General features: G+C 33.1%; 1 protein-coding gene across 2 annotated transcripts; it reads left to right on the top strand.

The window, feature by feature from the left end:
• The first annotated feature begins 5,836 nt into the window (after positions 1-5,836).
• Positions 5,837-10,528, top strand: LOC132607322 (nascent polypeptide-associated complex subunit alpha-like protein 1). 2 transcript variants are annotated; one of them, XM_060321257.1, is made up of 4 exons: positions 5,837-6,064; positions 7,140-7,224; positions 9,773-9,903; positions 10,025-10,528. In XM_060321257.1, exons 1-4 carry the CDS (start codon positions 6,005-6,007, stop codon positions 10,355-10,357), a joined length of 609 nt encoding a protein of 202 aa, XP_060177240.1. In that variant the 5' UTR covers positions 5,837-6,004; the 3' UTR covers positions 10,358-10,528. The 2 variants fall into 2 exon arrangements, with proteins under 2 accessions (XP_060177240.1, XP_060177241.1); XM_060321258.1 differs by having other exon boundaries at positions 5,852-6,064; positions 9,776-9,903.
• Positions 10,529-14,939: the final 4,411 nt, after the last annotated feature.

Here is a 14,939-nt window from a genome sequence, read left to right as displayed (position 1 = left end):
TTGAATTTAGTCCGACTTTAATGCTGATACTGAATACCGAATGGGAAAAGAAAAAAAACACTTAATATTCATATAGTGTTCTTTCGTTGGAATACTACTAAGAGCCTGTTTGGATGGGCTTAAAAAAAGCATCTTATAAGCTGTTAAAAAAAATAAGTTGGGGTAGGCTAACTTTTTTTTTTTTTGCTTATAAGCTGTTTTTTTTAAGCTAAGCCAAACAGGCTAACTTATTTTTTGGGGGCTTATTTTAAGCACAAAATGACTTATAAGCTGGCCAGTCAAACACTCAAAAAAGCTGAAAACAACTTATAAGCTGTTTTCAGCAACTTATAAGCTAACCCAAACGGGCTCTAATAGTTTTAGAGTGTGTTTGGTCAAATTATTAGAAATTGCCTATTTGAACATAATTTTTGAAATACTCACTTTGGAAGAAAGTAATCTGTGGTTAATAAACAAAATTTGTTTGATGAATATTTTCAAAAAAATACTTTTGAGCGTCAATTACGGGGAGAAAAAAGTCGAAAGCAGCCTCTCTATCTTCACAAGTTAGGAATATGCTTTGCGTACACTCCACCTTACCCAACCCACATATAAATGGCAATTAGCAGGAATGCCCTTATTACGGGGTGGTCTTTAAGTTTTGCCCTTCAAAATGGTCTTCTTTAAAGTTTGCCCTTCGCTAGGGACTGCTTGGTCACGGGTTTAAACCCCCACTTAGGCGAAAATTAAAAAAAAAAATCGTAAGGCATAAGTTCAGAAAAAAGGCAGAGTTACAACTCTACCTTAAGACAGACCCCTAAGGCAAAATTTGTAGAAATGGGCAGAATTGCAAGTTCTGTCTTAAGGCAGAAATTCATTTTTTTTTTTTACAACTTCTGCCTTGCAAAAAAAAAAAATTTAATTTTCACTGAGCGGGGGTTCGAACCCGTGATCAAGGGGTCCCTAGCGAAAGACAAACCTTAAAGACCACCAATTTGAAGGGCAAAACTTAAAGACCACCCCAAATGAAGGACAATCCGCGCAAAAAAAATAAAAAATTTATGAATTATACTGACTATATTGTTGTTATTGTGGTAATTATGGGGAAAAAAAAGGTATAGAGAAAGGATTTCAAAATTTTCTATTGAAATGTAATTAAGTTTTATTTTTATTTAGTTAAAATTAAAACATAAAAGACTATGTGTATATTTTTAATCTATATAAATATATATAATTTAAAAAATAAGAGGGGAAGGTTTTATTTGTGTTTGAATTATATATGGGTGAAAATAATGAAAGATAGTTTGATAAACATAATTTATTTTTATATGTGTATTTTTGTCTTGAAAACTTTAATTTTTCTGCTCTGCTTCTTGAAAAAAGCAAAAATTTGTTGTTTGTTCCCGCAACACAAAAAACATTTATGCTAAAGTTTAAATTGTATGTCTTGGTAGTTTCTTTTTAACCTTTATGGACATGTCCTTGAATTTTGAACTTAGTGTTGTTCAAACTTCAGGCAATTGTTTTTAAAATTTAAATTGAGACTGTTCAAATTTTATGAAATTTAAATCAAATTTGAATTGGTATAAGAGGAAAATTAATTCCTTACCTGAGTTCAAGATTCATTGTAATCTTTGTGATATGTACCAAATCTAATCAGTGTAGGCTCATGTGGGCGGGTATGTATATATTCACTAAATACGTAAGACAAGCTGAATAATTTATACTCATTAGCTGAATAATTTGTACTCATTCTTTAATTCTTCTAGCTATGTTAAATGTTGGCACAATGAATGAATACCTTTCTAAAATCCATACCCAAGTGTCAAATAAATACATTAACTATATAAATGGCGAACTAAGCACATTTCTATTTGATAGAGGTATATTCGTAAACACCTCATGCTGACATGACATATTGTGTGTTCTCATTCAAATCTCAATGTGTAAATAAAGTTAAATTACTTACTTAAGTTTGTGCCCAACCGCCAACCCCACCAATTCACCAATCAGCTTTGAAATCTTCAGCGACTGTTTCACGGAAAAAAATGGTCACGATACCACAAATTTAACTTGGCGGGTAGCTAATGTGAATGCAGACTATCATCTTCGACTCAACCAACCAAAACGAACAGCAAGAAAAATTTAAACACTCTTGAAGACCAAATCTTGAACATATTGCAAATATAAAATGAAAGATTATAAATCTAAAATTTCCATAATTATTCTGATTATTGCAAGAACACTGAGGTTGCATAAAATACCTAAAGTGAATACATTTACTGAGCCTAAAATAAATTTATTTAAATATATAAATTTTCAATTTAGTAGTTTTTTTGACGAATTTCAACTTAGTGGGAGATGAACAAGGTTGAAATTCTCTAGTAGAACAAGTTAGTGTTTTGAACTAATGAAAGCATTGATATATTAATGTCAGCTAGATATCATAGACCATCATGCTATCTAGTTTCTTCATAATTTGCAATTGAAATTCAATTTATAGTTCACACCAATTTTATTCGCACACACCAATTTTATTTGCATCCACAGTCACGAATTAAGCTTTTTGAAGAAGCTGTCGGCATGAGAAAAGGAGGATCTAAAATAAACAATGAAGAAAAGCAAAGGAAGGGTCTAATATTCTTGATGAACAAAAAGAAACAACTGAATAATTTTGTTGGGGACATAAAAGCGTTATGAAACGAAAGATGCAAAATAGTAGGGAAAGATAAGCGCCTGATTTCTTTAATTATTATTATATTTCTTTGTTTTCTTCAGAATTACACGTGTGATATTTCATTGATTCATTTAACATGCCAACGATGGTTATTAGACTATTAGTCACATACATAGTGTAATAAAAAACGTGTTAAGACACACATCTCTACCAAAAAAAAAAGGTGCCTAAATGATCACTTATATAGTTAAAGTGTTTATTTGATTGTTGATAGCAATTTCAAGAAGCTATATATAATTTCGTATAAGTACTAATTGTGATTTTCTCTACCGTGAATAAAAGATTTACAAAGGGTGACTTAAGAATAGCAGTATAGCATCACAACAGTTATAAGAAGCACAAAAATAAAGAAAATTGCCTAGAAATTCAAATTACCACCGTTCAAATTTCAACAAATTTATACTCACCACAAGAGACAATATTATCATGTTTATAAATTTATTTTCTTTCTTGTTTGGCAGAGAAGAAAAAGTAGAAAAAACTTAGAAGAAGCAAAAAAAAAAAAAAGGGAAGTAAATGTCCCTTACTTTTAAGTAGCGATTATTTTTCAAATAGGTTGCAAATGCAGTTATATTCTGAAGGGGAAAGGGTTTGAAATGTACTTAACGTATTGGGAATGACTTAAATTTTTTTATTTTTTCTACCTATTATTGCTCTTCATATTAACTTTCACATTAAAAATGCCGCTTATTCCATCTATGTATTGGATTACAATTGCCCTTTACGGTGAAAAATATCTCTCATTTTAACTTAATTATGAGATGACACATGTGCGGCTTTAACTAAATAGGTGTGATTGATTTATTGGTCTACGTGAATAATGTAAAACCCTGCACATAAATTACCCGAACAATCTGTTCGGTAATTACGGGGTTGAGTTTCCAAGAGATCACCATTGTTAGAGTACGAAAAGCTAAGTCGATGATCATTGTAGCTCGAGTCGAATTTTAAACTCAAAAACTCATTGCGCGATCAATTTGGTGTTTTCTAATTGGGATTTTGAAGTACTTTTGACTTCATAACATCATTTATACGAGGAACCCAACAAGGAACTCGAATTATAACCATCGAGTTTTCCCAAACTCTTAAATTGTTATATAGATTAGTTATAACTATTCAGTTATTTTCATCTGAAGTCTATTAGTTGCTGACCTCGATGATTTCTAGCCTTGTACAGTCGGTTCCTCATTGCTGAACTAAAATGATTCTAGATGTTTTAGGTTAACCCGCAATCTAAAGCTCACTAAGACTAGTACTTGGAAAGTTTTTCTTTTAGAAAGAAACATTTTTCAAGAAACTAGATGGATCAAGTTATTTATTATTGGAGCCACATAACTAATAACTCAATGGAACCTATTTAATCAAAACTTCACAAATGCCATCATAGTTTTGTTAATAGGAGAGTCATTTTTATTTGAAAATTACCATTCAGTGCAAATAAGATCCAACGGGCATTTCTAACCAATAGTTGAGAGAATTAAAAGAAATTGAAGTAAAAATAATAATTATGATATGATATCTGAAAGAATTATAAATTTAATTTTACTACTATATATAAGGGACAATGTAATGAGTTTTGTAGTACTCATTCACCGTAATAGTTACAATGTAACTATTTGGTTGGCCCAACCAAAATGATTTGTACTTTCAAATTACCCTTGAATTTACTATTTATTACTTCATGTACCCAAGTATATTTCCAATAATTCTAGATTCAAACGCTTTTTGATAGCATATATTTTTTCTCTGTCTTATTTTTGCCCCTGCTTTATTTTATTTTTACGTAGGTTGACATAGTCATTTGGTAAATATAATCAATTTTGAGCCATTTAAAAATGCTTAAAAAGTTGTGAATAGTGATGGTGTCATCTGGAAAAAAAAAACTATGCACAAAAATAATCTAAAATGGTGGTGATAATAACTTTGAAGAATTCATTTGGTACTGGAAGAGTACTCGGTCGATTAATTTTTTTTTAGTAATTCTTAATCACCACTAAATTTCTCTTGATCTTATTTTTAGTAAAAAGAATTTTTTCTGAAAATATAAAGTTAGATTTAATGATATAATGCAATTATACAATATTTTTTTTTTTAAAACTTCTTAACAATTAACAGATTAAAATCTTGGAAAATAAAAGAAAAAGCTTTAAATTTTATTCAATTTGCTTAATTAAGTTTGATAGAAAATAGGAAAAGATGAAGTGATCAACTCCTCAATATAATGATAATGGCATCCTTCTTTCTTACAAACAATTTAAATTATCAGAAATCATGTAATCCTTAATTGGTTGAGTAAGAGAATTTTCTTTCAAGAATAAAGCACAGATGAGTTAACGACAAACTAAATTAATTCTTAAACTTTGTTTTAATGAATTCAATTCTTTTTTTAATTTCATCTAAATCTAGACTTCAATCACCATATTTGTTTTAGCATAAACCATTTTCACATGAAATTGTGAGTAATTAATCTATAAATACAAAAATATGCTATTCCTACCTCTAACTAGAAAATATATGCTCACAAATTCATAAAATATTAAAATGTCCTTTTCAACATATGATTATAGTCAGTTTGAAATCATTTTTTATACTTTAAATTATATTACTAAACATCAAGTTATCTCTGTCTCTTTGATATCTGTTTATTCCCTAGCAAACTTGCTTTCCCATAACAATTCTTTCAGTAAATTATCTAATTATGTGATTAAAAACTTGAAAAATTAGTAATACATGATTAAGAAGTTATCATCTTAAAAGAGTTGTGCCTAAGAAACGTACACAAATTATTATTTTCTCAATTAAAACCCATGAAGTGCATTATTACCTTGATCTTGGGAGCACGGGCTTCATTGGATTAGTCATTCCTAATATATTCCAAATAACTTAACTTAAAAGTGGTATGGGTGAAGAAGAAGAAAAAAGAAACAAATTGCACGATTTTTCTCTTCAAATAGACTGATCTTTTATTTTTCGCCATTTAAAATAGAACTTGTGCGGCATAAGTTAAGGCGCGGAATATAATTTGTGGAACATTACAATGCATGCAAAAATATAAACTCATACCCGCAGAAAGAATTGTTTGTCTTGAGTTGCAAAAATTGTATACCAGCACAAAATAGGGAAATAACCCAAGAAAAGAAAAATCCAAGTCGGGCCGGGGCGGGCCATTGGAGAAATGGGCATCGCTTTTGGGCTAGGTGTTGAAGTAAAAGGCTGGTCCTCGCCGTTTTAGGGTTTTAGAACTCTTCTCTGTTTCTTTGAAGCAAAAACCAAATAATCTCTTCAAACATGACTGCTCAATCACAAGAAGAACTCTTAGCCGCACATCTCCAACAACAAAAAATTGAAGTAATTGTCTGATTTGTTAATAATAGTTTGTTTATTGATTGAGATTTGTCACGTGTTTTTAATTTAATATTTTGTTTGCTATACTTAAATGGATTGTTTATATTTTACAGAAATGTGGATACGGAGTTTATTTTGATCTTATTTGCTAGTTCATGATATGTTTTGTTTTTAAGTTTTGAGTTAATAGTTTGATTTTTAGTTTATTGCTTGAGATTTGTCTGGCGTTTTGTTTTTAATATTTCATTTGTTATATTAAATGCTTGTGTTGCGATTGTCTAGGTTAATTGACAAACGAATTGGTGTATTTGTAGAAATTTTTGAGAAAAGACATGTAATATACTTGTTCGTATTTGTAAAGGATATTTTTCTAGTGGAAGTTTGAACATTGAGGCTATTTTAAGGTTTCTGAGTTGGCAGGGTAATTATCAGTTTGCAATTTGAAAAATAAATATGTAAATAGACTAGTGATTCCCTGATTTCCTCGGACATCTTGAATGGTCTTTCCAATTGAAAGATTGAACATAACTTTCTTTTCCACATATGTATTGGTATATTGAGGGTTTATCATGAATTGAAGGCTGGCAATGTGGGCAAGCTCATACAAGCCGACCCCGACTTGTTTGTGACTGAGGCTTAGTTGTTGTTGTTGTCGTGTATTGGTATGTTGAATTCGATTTCTGGGTGTTACTATTGCATTGGGAGGCTAATTGATTGTTCAGAAATTGGGAAAATAATAAAGATTTGGAAACAACTATTAATTTGCTTCTCCACCATGGAGTCACTAAATGGTGTTCATAAGTGAAAGTTTGTATCTTCATTATCAAAAGATCAAAAGTTGAATCTCTTGAGGCTACTACCACAGTCAGTAGGATGATAAAATTTATGAACACAAGTTCAAAGAAAGAAGGAAAATGGAAAAAGTTTTAAGCTTCTTTAGTCCACGTGTGGATGCTAAAAGTTATCAACTTCAAGTGTATTCTAAGTGTTTGTTATAAAAGCAGCTTCTCTCAGGAGAGAACTGGTCATTTTGCTCCTTGTGTAAGCTTACAAAGTTTTTTAATCACTTCTCTTGTAGTCTGAGGAGCCCATCATCGAGGATGAAGAAGATGATGATGACGACGACGACGATGATGATGAGAAAGATGATGATGATGCTGAAGGTAAGTGTAGTATAACCATAATTGAGAATTCTGAGCTCATATAAGAATGATATTATTCAACTTATCAGTGCCAGTTGTGTGGGAGACATTCCTTTAGAAAGGGATCTCATCTGACACCGTTTCACAAAAAATTTCTTATATATGTGGGATTTTTTTTTCCTGATAGGACTACAACTTGAAAATAATTTAAAGTAAATATCAATATGAGACAAGAAGTAAAGCCTTTAAAGCAACATAATCATACACCCTAACCCGTGTGGAATTATGATAATAGACCGAAACCGCTTACATAAAATCCTGCATAAGTAAATTTAGTGCCGTCATCTACTTCTAAGTATCTTTAGTATTCCCTCCTTGATTTTGTGAGACGCACTTTGATACCACGGGGATTTGTGAGTAGGTTGTACGTATAATTTATTTCCAGACTAGGAAAGTCTTATTTTCAGGGTTTGTAAAGTTTGTCTGTTTGGATAGGTCATGGTAGGCTTTAAATTGTTTACCAAATTGTACTTCTTGAAGTTGTGAAGACTGATATTTTTTCATTACTCCCTCCGTCCCAATTTATTAGACATTTGGTCAGTCCAAAAAGAATGGCACCTTTCTATATTTAGTAATAATTTAACTTTAAACTTCACATTTAACCCTTTAATGAAATGCTTTCTAGGCACACAAATATCTATGGCTTGTTTTGGATCACAAGTTTCAAAAGTCTTCCTTTCATGCTTAAACTTCGTGCCAAGTCAAACACCCTCACATAAATTGGGATGGAGGGAGTAGTACTTTTGTAAGTTTGTCAACGTTTTAGTTTATTCCCAATGTCAAAAGTGTGTCACATAAAATCAATAGAGGTTTCGTTTGATCGTTTGTCACATTGTTTTGTAGTTACTCCTATCTATTCCGCGCTTTTGATTTTCTTCTTAGTTTGGTTTTCTGAGCTTGTTTTTATTCTAATCTTTGTAAGTTAAGTATGTACATTTATTTATCAAATAAAAGTTATGTGAATTATTCATGTTTTTTAAGTTTAACTCTTCATGATTGTGTCAGATGGATATGACATCCCGTCTGGGACAACAAATCCATTGAACCTTTCTGTTCCAATTGTTAGATAATTTCAAGAATAGCAGTTTGGTGTGTATGTTGAAATGAAATCCTAAAACATAGTTGTATAATAGCCGTTGGAGGACTTTGTAATCTATAGGTTATTGATCCCAAGTGATATTGTGTAGAAGTGGTTGTGATACACCCCACTGCATAAGGTTGGCTACCTAGTAGGAGTCTTTAGCAAATGTGTATAAAGATAACTCTTCTGTACTGGGTTCAACATGAAGAAACAGTTCTAATTCCTTACCTTATATTTTTCATATATTTCTTCATGCTATCAGAGCAGACAAGAATTAATTTCTCTATCCCCTAACTATAGTGATTTTTCCACAGATAAAATCATGCTACATTTCAAAAGCTACATAATTTGTAATAAATTTCGACGAAATCCTTTGTAGGTGTCAGTTGAGATATTCATATGTTATTTGCATACTGATAATATATAAGTTCTAAATTTATTGAATAAACACTGGTGTTCAATCTTCATGAGTTCTAATTTCAGAGTATTGAAATAACCAACCTAAATGGGTTGAATATGTATAGAAGATTGGCTCGAAAGGTAGGAGTGTCAAATGGGCGGGTTGGGCTGAAATTGACCCAATCAGAATGGGCTGAGGTAATAAATGGGTTGGGCTAACATTGGCCCAAAAGTTACATGGGCTGAAATGGGCTAAAAATGGGCTGGGTCATGACCCGCCCAACTTGACCCAGTTTTTTTGAAGGATCTATTTTCTAGAAAAACATTTTTTGCGAAAAATATTTTCACAGATTTTTTGTGAAAAATATTTTTGTGGAAAACATTTTTCGTGGTAAATATTTCCGAGAAAAGCATTTTCGTGAAAAATATTTCCCTTCATATTAAACATATTTTCGTGAAAAATATTTCCCTTCATATTAAAAATACCACAAACTTATAAGATACATGATACAAGAAAAGTGTATATATTACAAAAAAATATAGTAAATCTCAAGCAGTAAACCCAAATTTAAGTAAATCTAAAAAATGGGCTAGAATTGGGTTAGTATTGGGCTAAGTTGAAGATCACTTCAAAATGGGCTATGTTGGGTTGGGCTAAAATCAGCCCAATATGAAATTATCTTGAGCTCAACCCATAAATTTTTGGGCGGGTTGGGCGGGCCATCACCTTTTGGGCCAAATTTGACACCCCTATCCAAAGGGGTGCCTCCCTGTACCAAAAGGCCATCACAAAATATGGACAAGCTAAACCCATAAAAAAGAGAACGTATCAGAAACTAGCCGAAGTCATCGTGTTCGCCTGAATGATTCCTGTAGTTCATAAAAAGGGTTCTGAAGAACCAAGAATTAATCTTGGAAGTTGCATTTGGAGTGCTGCATATTTATCTATGTCCAGATGCAACAGAAAGGCCAGAAGAGTTGCTTTTTCCCTGATTATTGTGGCAATACTTAAATGCTTATTGTTTTTAGCAGAACTTGGAGATGGAAGTGGAAGGTCAAAGCAGAGCAGGAGTGAGAAGAAGAGCCGAAAAGCTATGCTAAAGCTAGGAATGAAGCCAATCCCAGGGGTCAGCCGTGTAACTGTCAAGAAGAGCAAAAATGTAAGTTGGCATTGTTATTATTTGCTTGCTTCCTTTTTTCCTTGTTTTCTTTTAAATCTATTTCAATATTGCTTAGGTTGTAGTGAACAACTTTCTGATTCTTTGTTTTTATTTCGTTCAGATTCTATTTGTCATCTCAAAACCAGATGTTTTCAAGAGCCCAAATTCAGACACATATGTCATATTTGGTGAGGCAAAGATTGAGGACTTGAGCTCACAATTGCAGAGTCAAGCTGCAGAGCAGTTTAAGGCTCCTAATCTGAGCAACGTTATATCGAAGCCAGAGCCATCGACTGTGGCTCAGGATGACGAGGATGTTGATGAGACCGGTGTAGAGCCAAAGGATATTGAGTTGGTTATGACTCAGGCAGGAGTCTCCAGAGCCAAAGCTGTCAAAGCCCTCAAGGCTGCTGATGGTGATATTGTCTCCGCTATCATGGAGCTTACAAACTAGTGCTTTCCAAATCTTCTGAGCAGTGCTGTCTTTGAAAATATTGAGGTCTCGTGAGTTTTAAAAGTTTTGAGTTGCTGCTCCTTTTTATCTGTGTGTTCCGTTCATCTTACCGCTTGTCTGTCGTTGTATACCAGATTGGATTGTTATGTAAGAGAGAAGGTTTAAACTTAATGCTTCCCCTTTCTGTCTAATTAAATCCTAGTCTCTATTAGTCGTCCTGCTTCTTTAGTCTGGCCTACCAAGGAGCTACCATGTCTCAATATCTTAGCTCAAAAGTATAATGAGCTGAGGCCTGCTTAGCGTTTCCACTGTTGTCTCTACATATTTTGAAATACTTGAAAGTCTGGCAAAAAGCGGGTACCGGTCATCCTGTGGGAAATTGAAAAAGAAGTGACTTATATTTTATTTTCCCTCACATAACTTCACGTTAAGCATTTAGTAATGGGGGCAAAAAATTCATAGACTATTCAAATGAGCCTTTTAATGAAAAAATCTGGTCGGTTGGCAAACATATGGACTGTATATACGATACATGCATAACTATAGTTAAAAAATCGCGATACATAGCTACATTTTGGGTTTTGTAGCATATCCGGCGTATTCATCTTTGTTCTTGGCCCTAGAGCCAGTTTCTTCTTTAGCTCGTCAACGCCGGCGAAATTGGCGCAATCGGTTTCCACCATCTCCACTGTTGTACATTTTTTTGTGCGGAATGTCCTTCAAAAGCATTGGCCTTTAATTTTTGGCCCTCAAATTGTTGGTCTTTAATTTTTGTCCTTTGCCTAAAAACTCATGGATTTCAGGTTCGAATCTCTCGCTCAATAAAAAATGTAAAAAAATAAATCGCAAGACAGAGTTTTGGCACTTTATAAGGCAGAGTTTGGGCGAAAGTTTTTTTTAAGGCCTAACCTTTGCCCGAATAAGCCTAATTTTGGACAAAAGTTAAGCCTTAAGACAGAGATTTGCCTTAAGGCCTAATTTTGGGTAAAAGTTTGCCTTAAGGCCTAACTTTTGCCCGAATAAGTCTAATTTTGCTATAAACTTCTAGCTTGCGAAATTCACTTTTTTTTTTTTTTTTAAATTGAGCAGGAATTCGAACTCAGAAACTCAGGGTATTAGGCGAAGGAAAAAAATTATAGACCAACAATTTGAGGGACAAATATTAAAGACCAGTGCCTTTTAAGGACCATCGTGCAAATGACCCCCTGTAATTAGTGTTCGCATTTTCAGATCAATATTGTTACTCATTAAAAACAAATTATTACTTATGATTTAACAATTTCAATCCACTAGAAATCAACAGGACATTAATATCACGTAACCAAAGCTATTGAAAACACATTGATAAACATAATGGGAAATATCACTTACAATTTCACAGCAAAGATCCGGCAAATGGAACATGTATAGCGGCTGAAAAGGTTGAGGGAAAAAAGCAGAAAGGGTTTTAATTTGGAATGGTGGATTTAAGGGGAGGCGGGGAGCACGTGCTATGGGGCTGTAGAGATGATTATCATAAAGAAAGGGTATCAAAAGGAAAAAACACCATCTGTGAAAACGAGATATAGTGATAGACCTGTATCTCACAAAAATACAAGTGTCATACAACAAAATAAAATGACATACAAGTGATTTTTGGTGGTGGGTAGGCGGTTTATGGTGATGATACAAGTGTATATCATACAATAAAAGCGTGATACAATAAAATACAGTAATATACAAGTGTATGTTTGTATGTACATAAATTGTATGTATTGCGTTTTTGGGATGATGATTGTGAAGTATATTGGAGTGTATGTAAGTTGATCTTGTATCTATGTATTTCGCTTGCGCGCGGGTACATTGTATCGTTAGTTCGCTACTTCCTAAAACATAACTGTAGATGTGAATCGTAAATACGCAAACTGTAACTACGTTTCGTAATTACGTTGTAAACTATAGCTACTTGTGAAATTTTCTCTCTTTTTTTTTTTTTTTTAATCTCTATTATGTTGGGGGATTAGGGAAGGGGAAGTGAAATAAGAAACTGAATTCACACCCTAGCGTGGGGAACTTTCATTAGCAACCACGTCACTTGGTTCAAATTACCCAAGCGTACGTGGGGATCATTCAGTATCCAAACAACTTAGCTTCATCCCAAATTACCCAACTTGGTTCTATGCTTTTGAACAGAAAATTCACGAACTATTCAGACAAGCTTTTGGGTTAACCTTGTGTGATTTATAGGTCACGGGATCGAGCAGCCTACAATACACCTTCTTGTTATGCGATTCTTTTTTAAATCCTACTTGTATATATGCAGGATGCTTCATGCACCGAACTACCCTTTTGTTCAAACAGGCATTACATATATAACGTTATACCATTTTGAAATGAAACGAGCTATTATTACTCGACTAGAGATGCTATAAGTCAACTGAAGTTCATATTTAAAGGGATAGTGAGTGGCCCTCAACCCTTAAGAGGATCCCATATAAAAAGTGATGCTGGATATGATCATAGGAGAGTTGGTGGATATTACATTAATAGCAATTCTGGATCAACACTTGAAAATGTACTTAAAAGCTCAAGAGGATACAGAAGCCGCTATCTAAAGAAGCAATACATGAATAGCAGAATAAACGGGTTGAACACAAACTTTTTTCTTGGTCTTAAAACTTCTCTTCAGTGGAAACTTCACATAAGTTCAATCACCCCTAATAAATTATTTTCCCCGTCTTAATTTATGTGATGCATTTTTCATTTTAGTCTGTCTTTAAAAGAATGATATTTATATATCTAAAAACGATTTAGCTTTAAACTTTGTGTTTTACTTTTAGTGTGATGATTTATGATCACATAAATATCTATTACTTGTTGTAAACTAGTATAAGTTATAAAACTTTGTTTTTCTTATTTTAAATATGTGCTTAGTGAAAGTGCATTACAAAGTGGGAGGAAGAGAGTAGTAATCAAATGAAGGCATGTCCTTTTCAAGGTCATGTACTGAATTATGGAGATGCTAAAACATCAATCAAACCGACTTAATTTGAATTAACGTTGTGTTAAATCTCTACTAATTCAACAAGTCATAAAGGTGTGGTCTATTCAATCCAATATCCACACCTGTATCCTCTAATTTTGTAATTTTGTATAACATAAGTCGGTCCAATATCACTCCATATACATCTATGAGAATATATTATTCTTTTTTAAACAAATAGAAAAGGAAATAGATCAAACAAACTGAATCAGACGATTTTTTTTTTTATGACATGTGAACCCGCAATCGCTATTCTTCGGGTGCGCAAGGGTAAACCAGCTCCTGTGTAATAGCTCGCAAACCACACAGGAGAGATAATCAGCACTAGGCAAGCCCCGTGCGCCGAGCTCGACCCAGAAGACAAATAACCTACTATTGTAGGCAGGGGGTTTCGAACCTGAGATCTCCATTATGAAAGCCCCATGCTCAGCTAACTAAGCCACCCTTGCGGGTACTGAGCCTCATGTTTCTTTTCTTCACAATGCTTATTTATAGTATTGTGTCATGGCTTCTTTACTTTCGTCAATTCTTATCTGACCTTTTGGCCTACTTTTTCTTGCGCCGAGGGTTTTTTGGAAACAGCCTCCCTACCTGGAAAGTAGGGGTAAGGTCTGGTACACTCTACCCTCCCCAAACTCACTTGTGAAATTACACTGAGTATGTTGTTGTTGTTTCTTTTTATATTAGTTTTCGCACGGTATTTAGTATCTGCTTTGAAGCATCAAGTAATTGGCCGGGATTCTCTCTGCATAAGACCTATTAAAGAAAACAAGCTTCCTCTCAAGTAAATTCATTTTCTATACTTGAACATCCACCAAAATCATTCGTGGTTCATTTTCCTCTTCTCAGTTTACTTTACATAGGAAGGGCTATATAAAGAATTGTTCACCACACAAAACACAAATTATAGCATCATGCTGTAATAATCATGACATCATGCTTGACTTACAAACTGCCAAAAAAGTCATTTAATAATTGGATGGTGATTGAAAATTGACCTGAGGACACGTCATTGCTCTTCTAACAGACAACTCCAAAGTGGGCCTTAAAGTCTTAAGTCAACAAACAACCCAAATTAATTTTTCTGTTTGGTTCCCAACCATACTGCCACGTGATTTTACCCATTTTGGTCCCCAAAGATTTCTGGTGTTTTTTCTTTACTTCAAAGGTTAAACTGAAGAAAAGATGAATAAAAGAAAGGAAAAAATAGTACTACTACTACTACCACTACTCTAAATGGGAGGGGTAAAAAAAAAGAGAAGCAGAATATTAAGAAACTAATAAGGGAATTTTCAAGTTTAAAATGCAAATTACTGGACTTTGTTCTTGTTAAAGACGGATTCGTGATTTAAAATTTATGAAATCCTATAAAAACCACAATTTAATATGCAATAATAAATATTTCTTTAATTATGCCAAAATACTTATTCCAAAAAATGAAAACTTGGAGGACATTTTATGTCCAAAGTGATGTTTCACTGATGAATAAATGCATCTTATCAGATAAAAAATCAAATATTTTCTAATTGAGCCATATATTAAAAAGAAGAATTAATTTGA

This window comes from Lycium barbarum, chromosome 8 (genome assembly GCF_019175385.1).
Source record: "Lycium barbarum isolate Lr01 chromosome 8, ASM1917538v2, whole genome shotgun sequence".
Lineage (NCBI taxonomy): Eukaryota > Viridiplantae > Streptophyta > Magnoliopsida > Solanales > Solanaceae > Lycium > Lycium barbarum.
The sequence above is the reverse complement of the archived record's forward strand: the minus strand, read 5'-3'. Positions and strand labels throughout refer to the sequence as shown.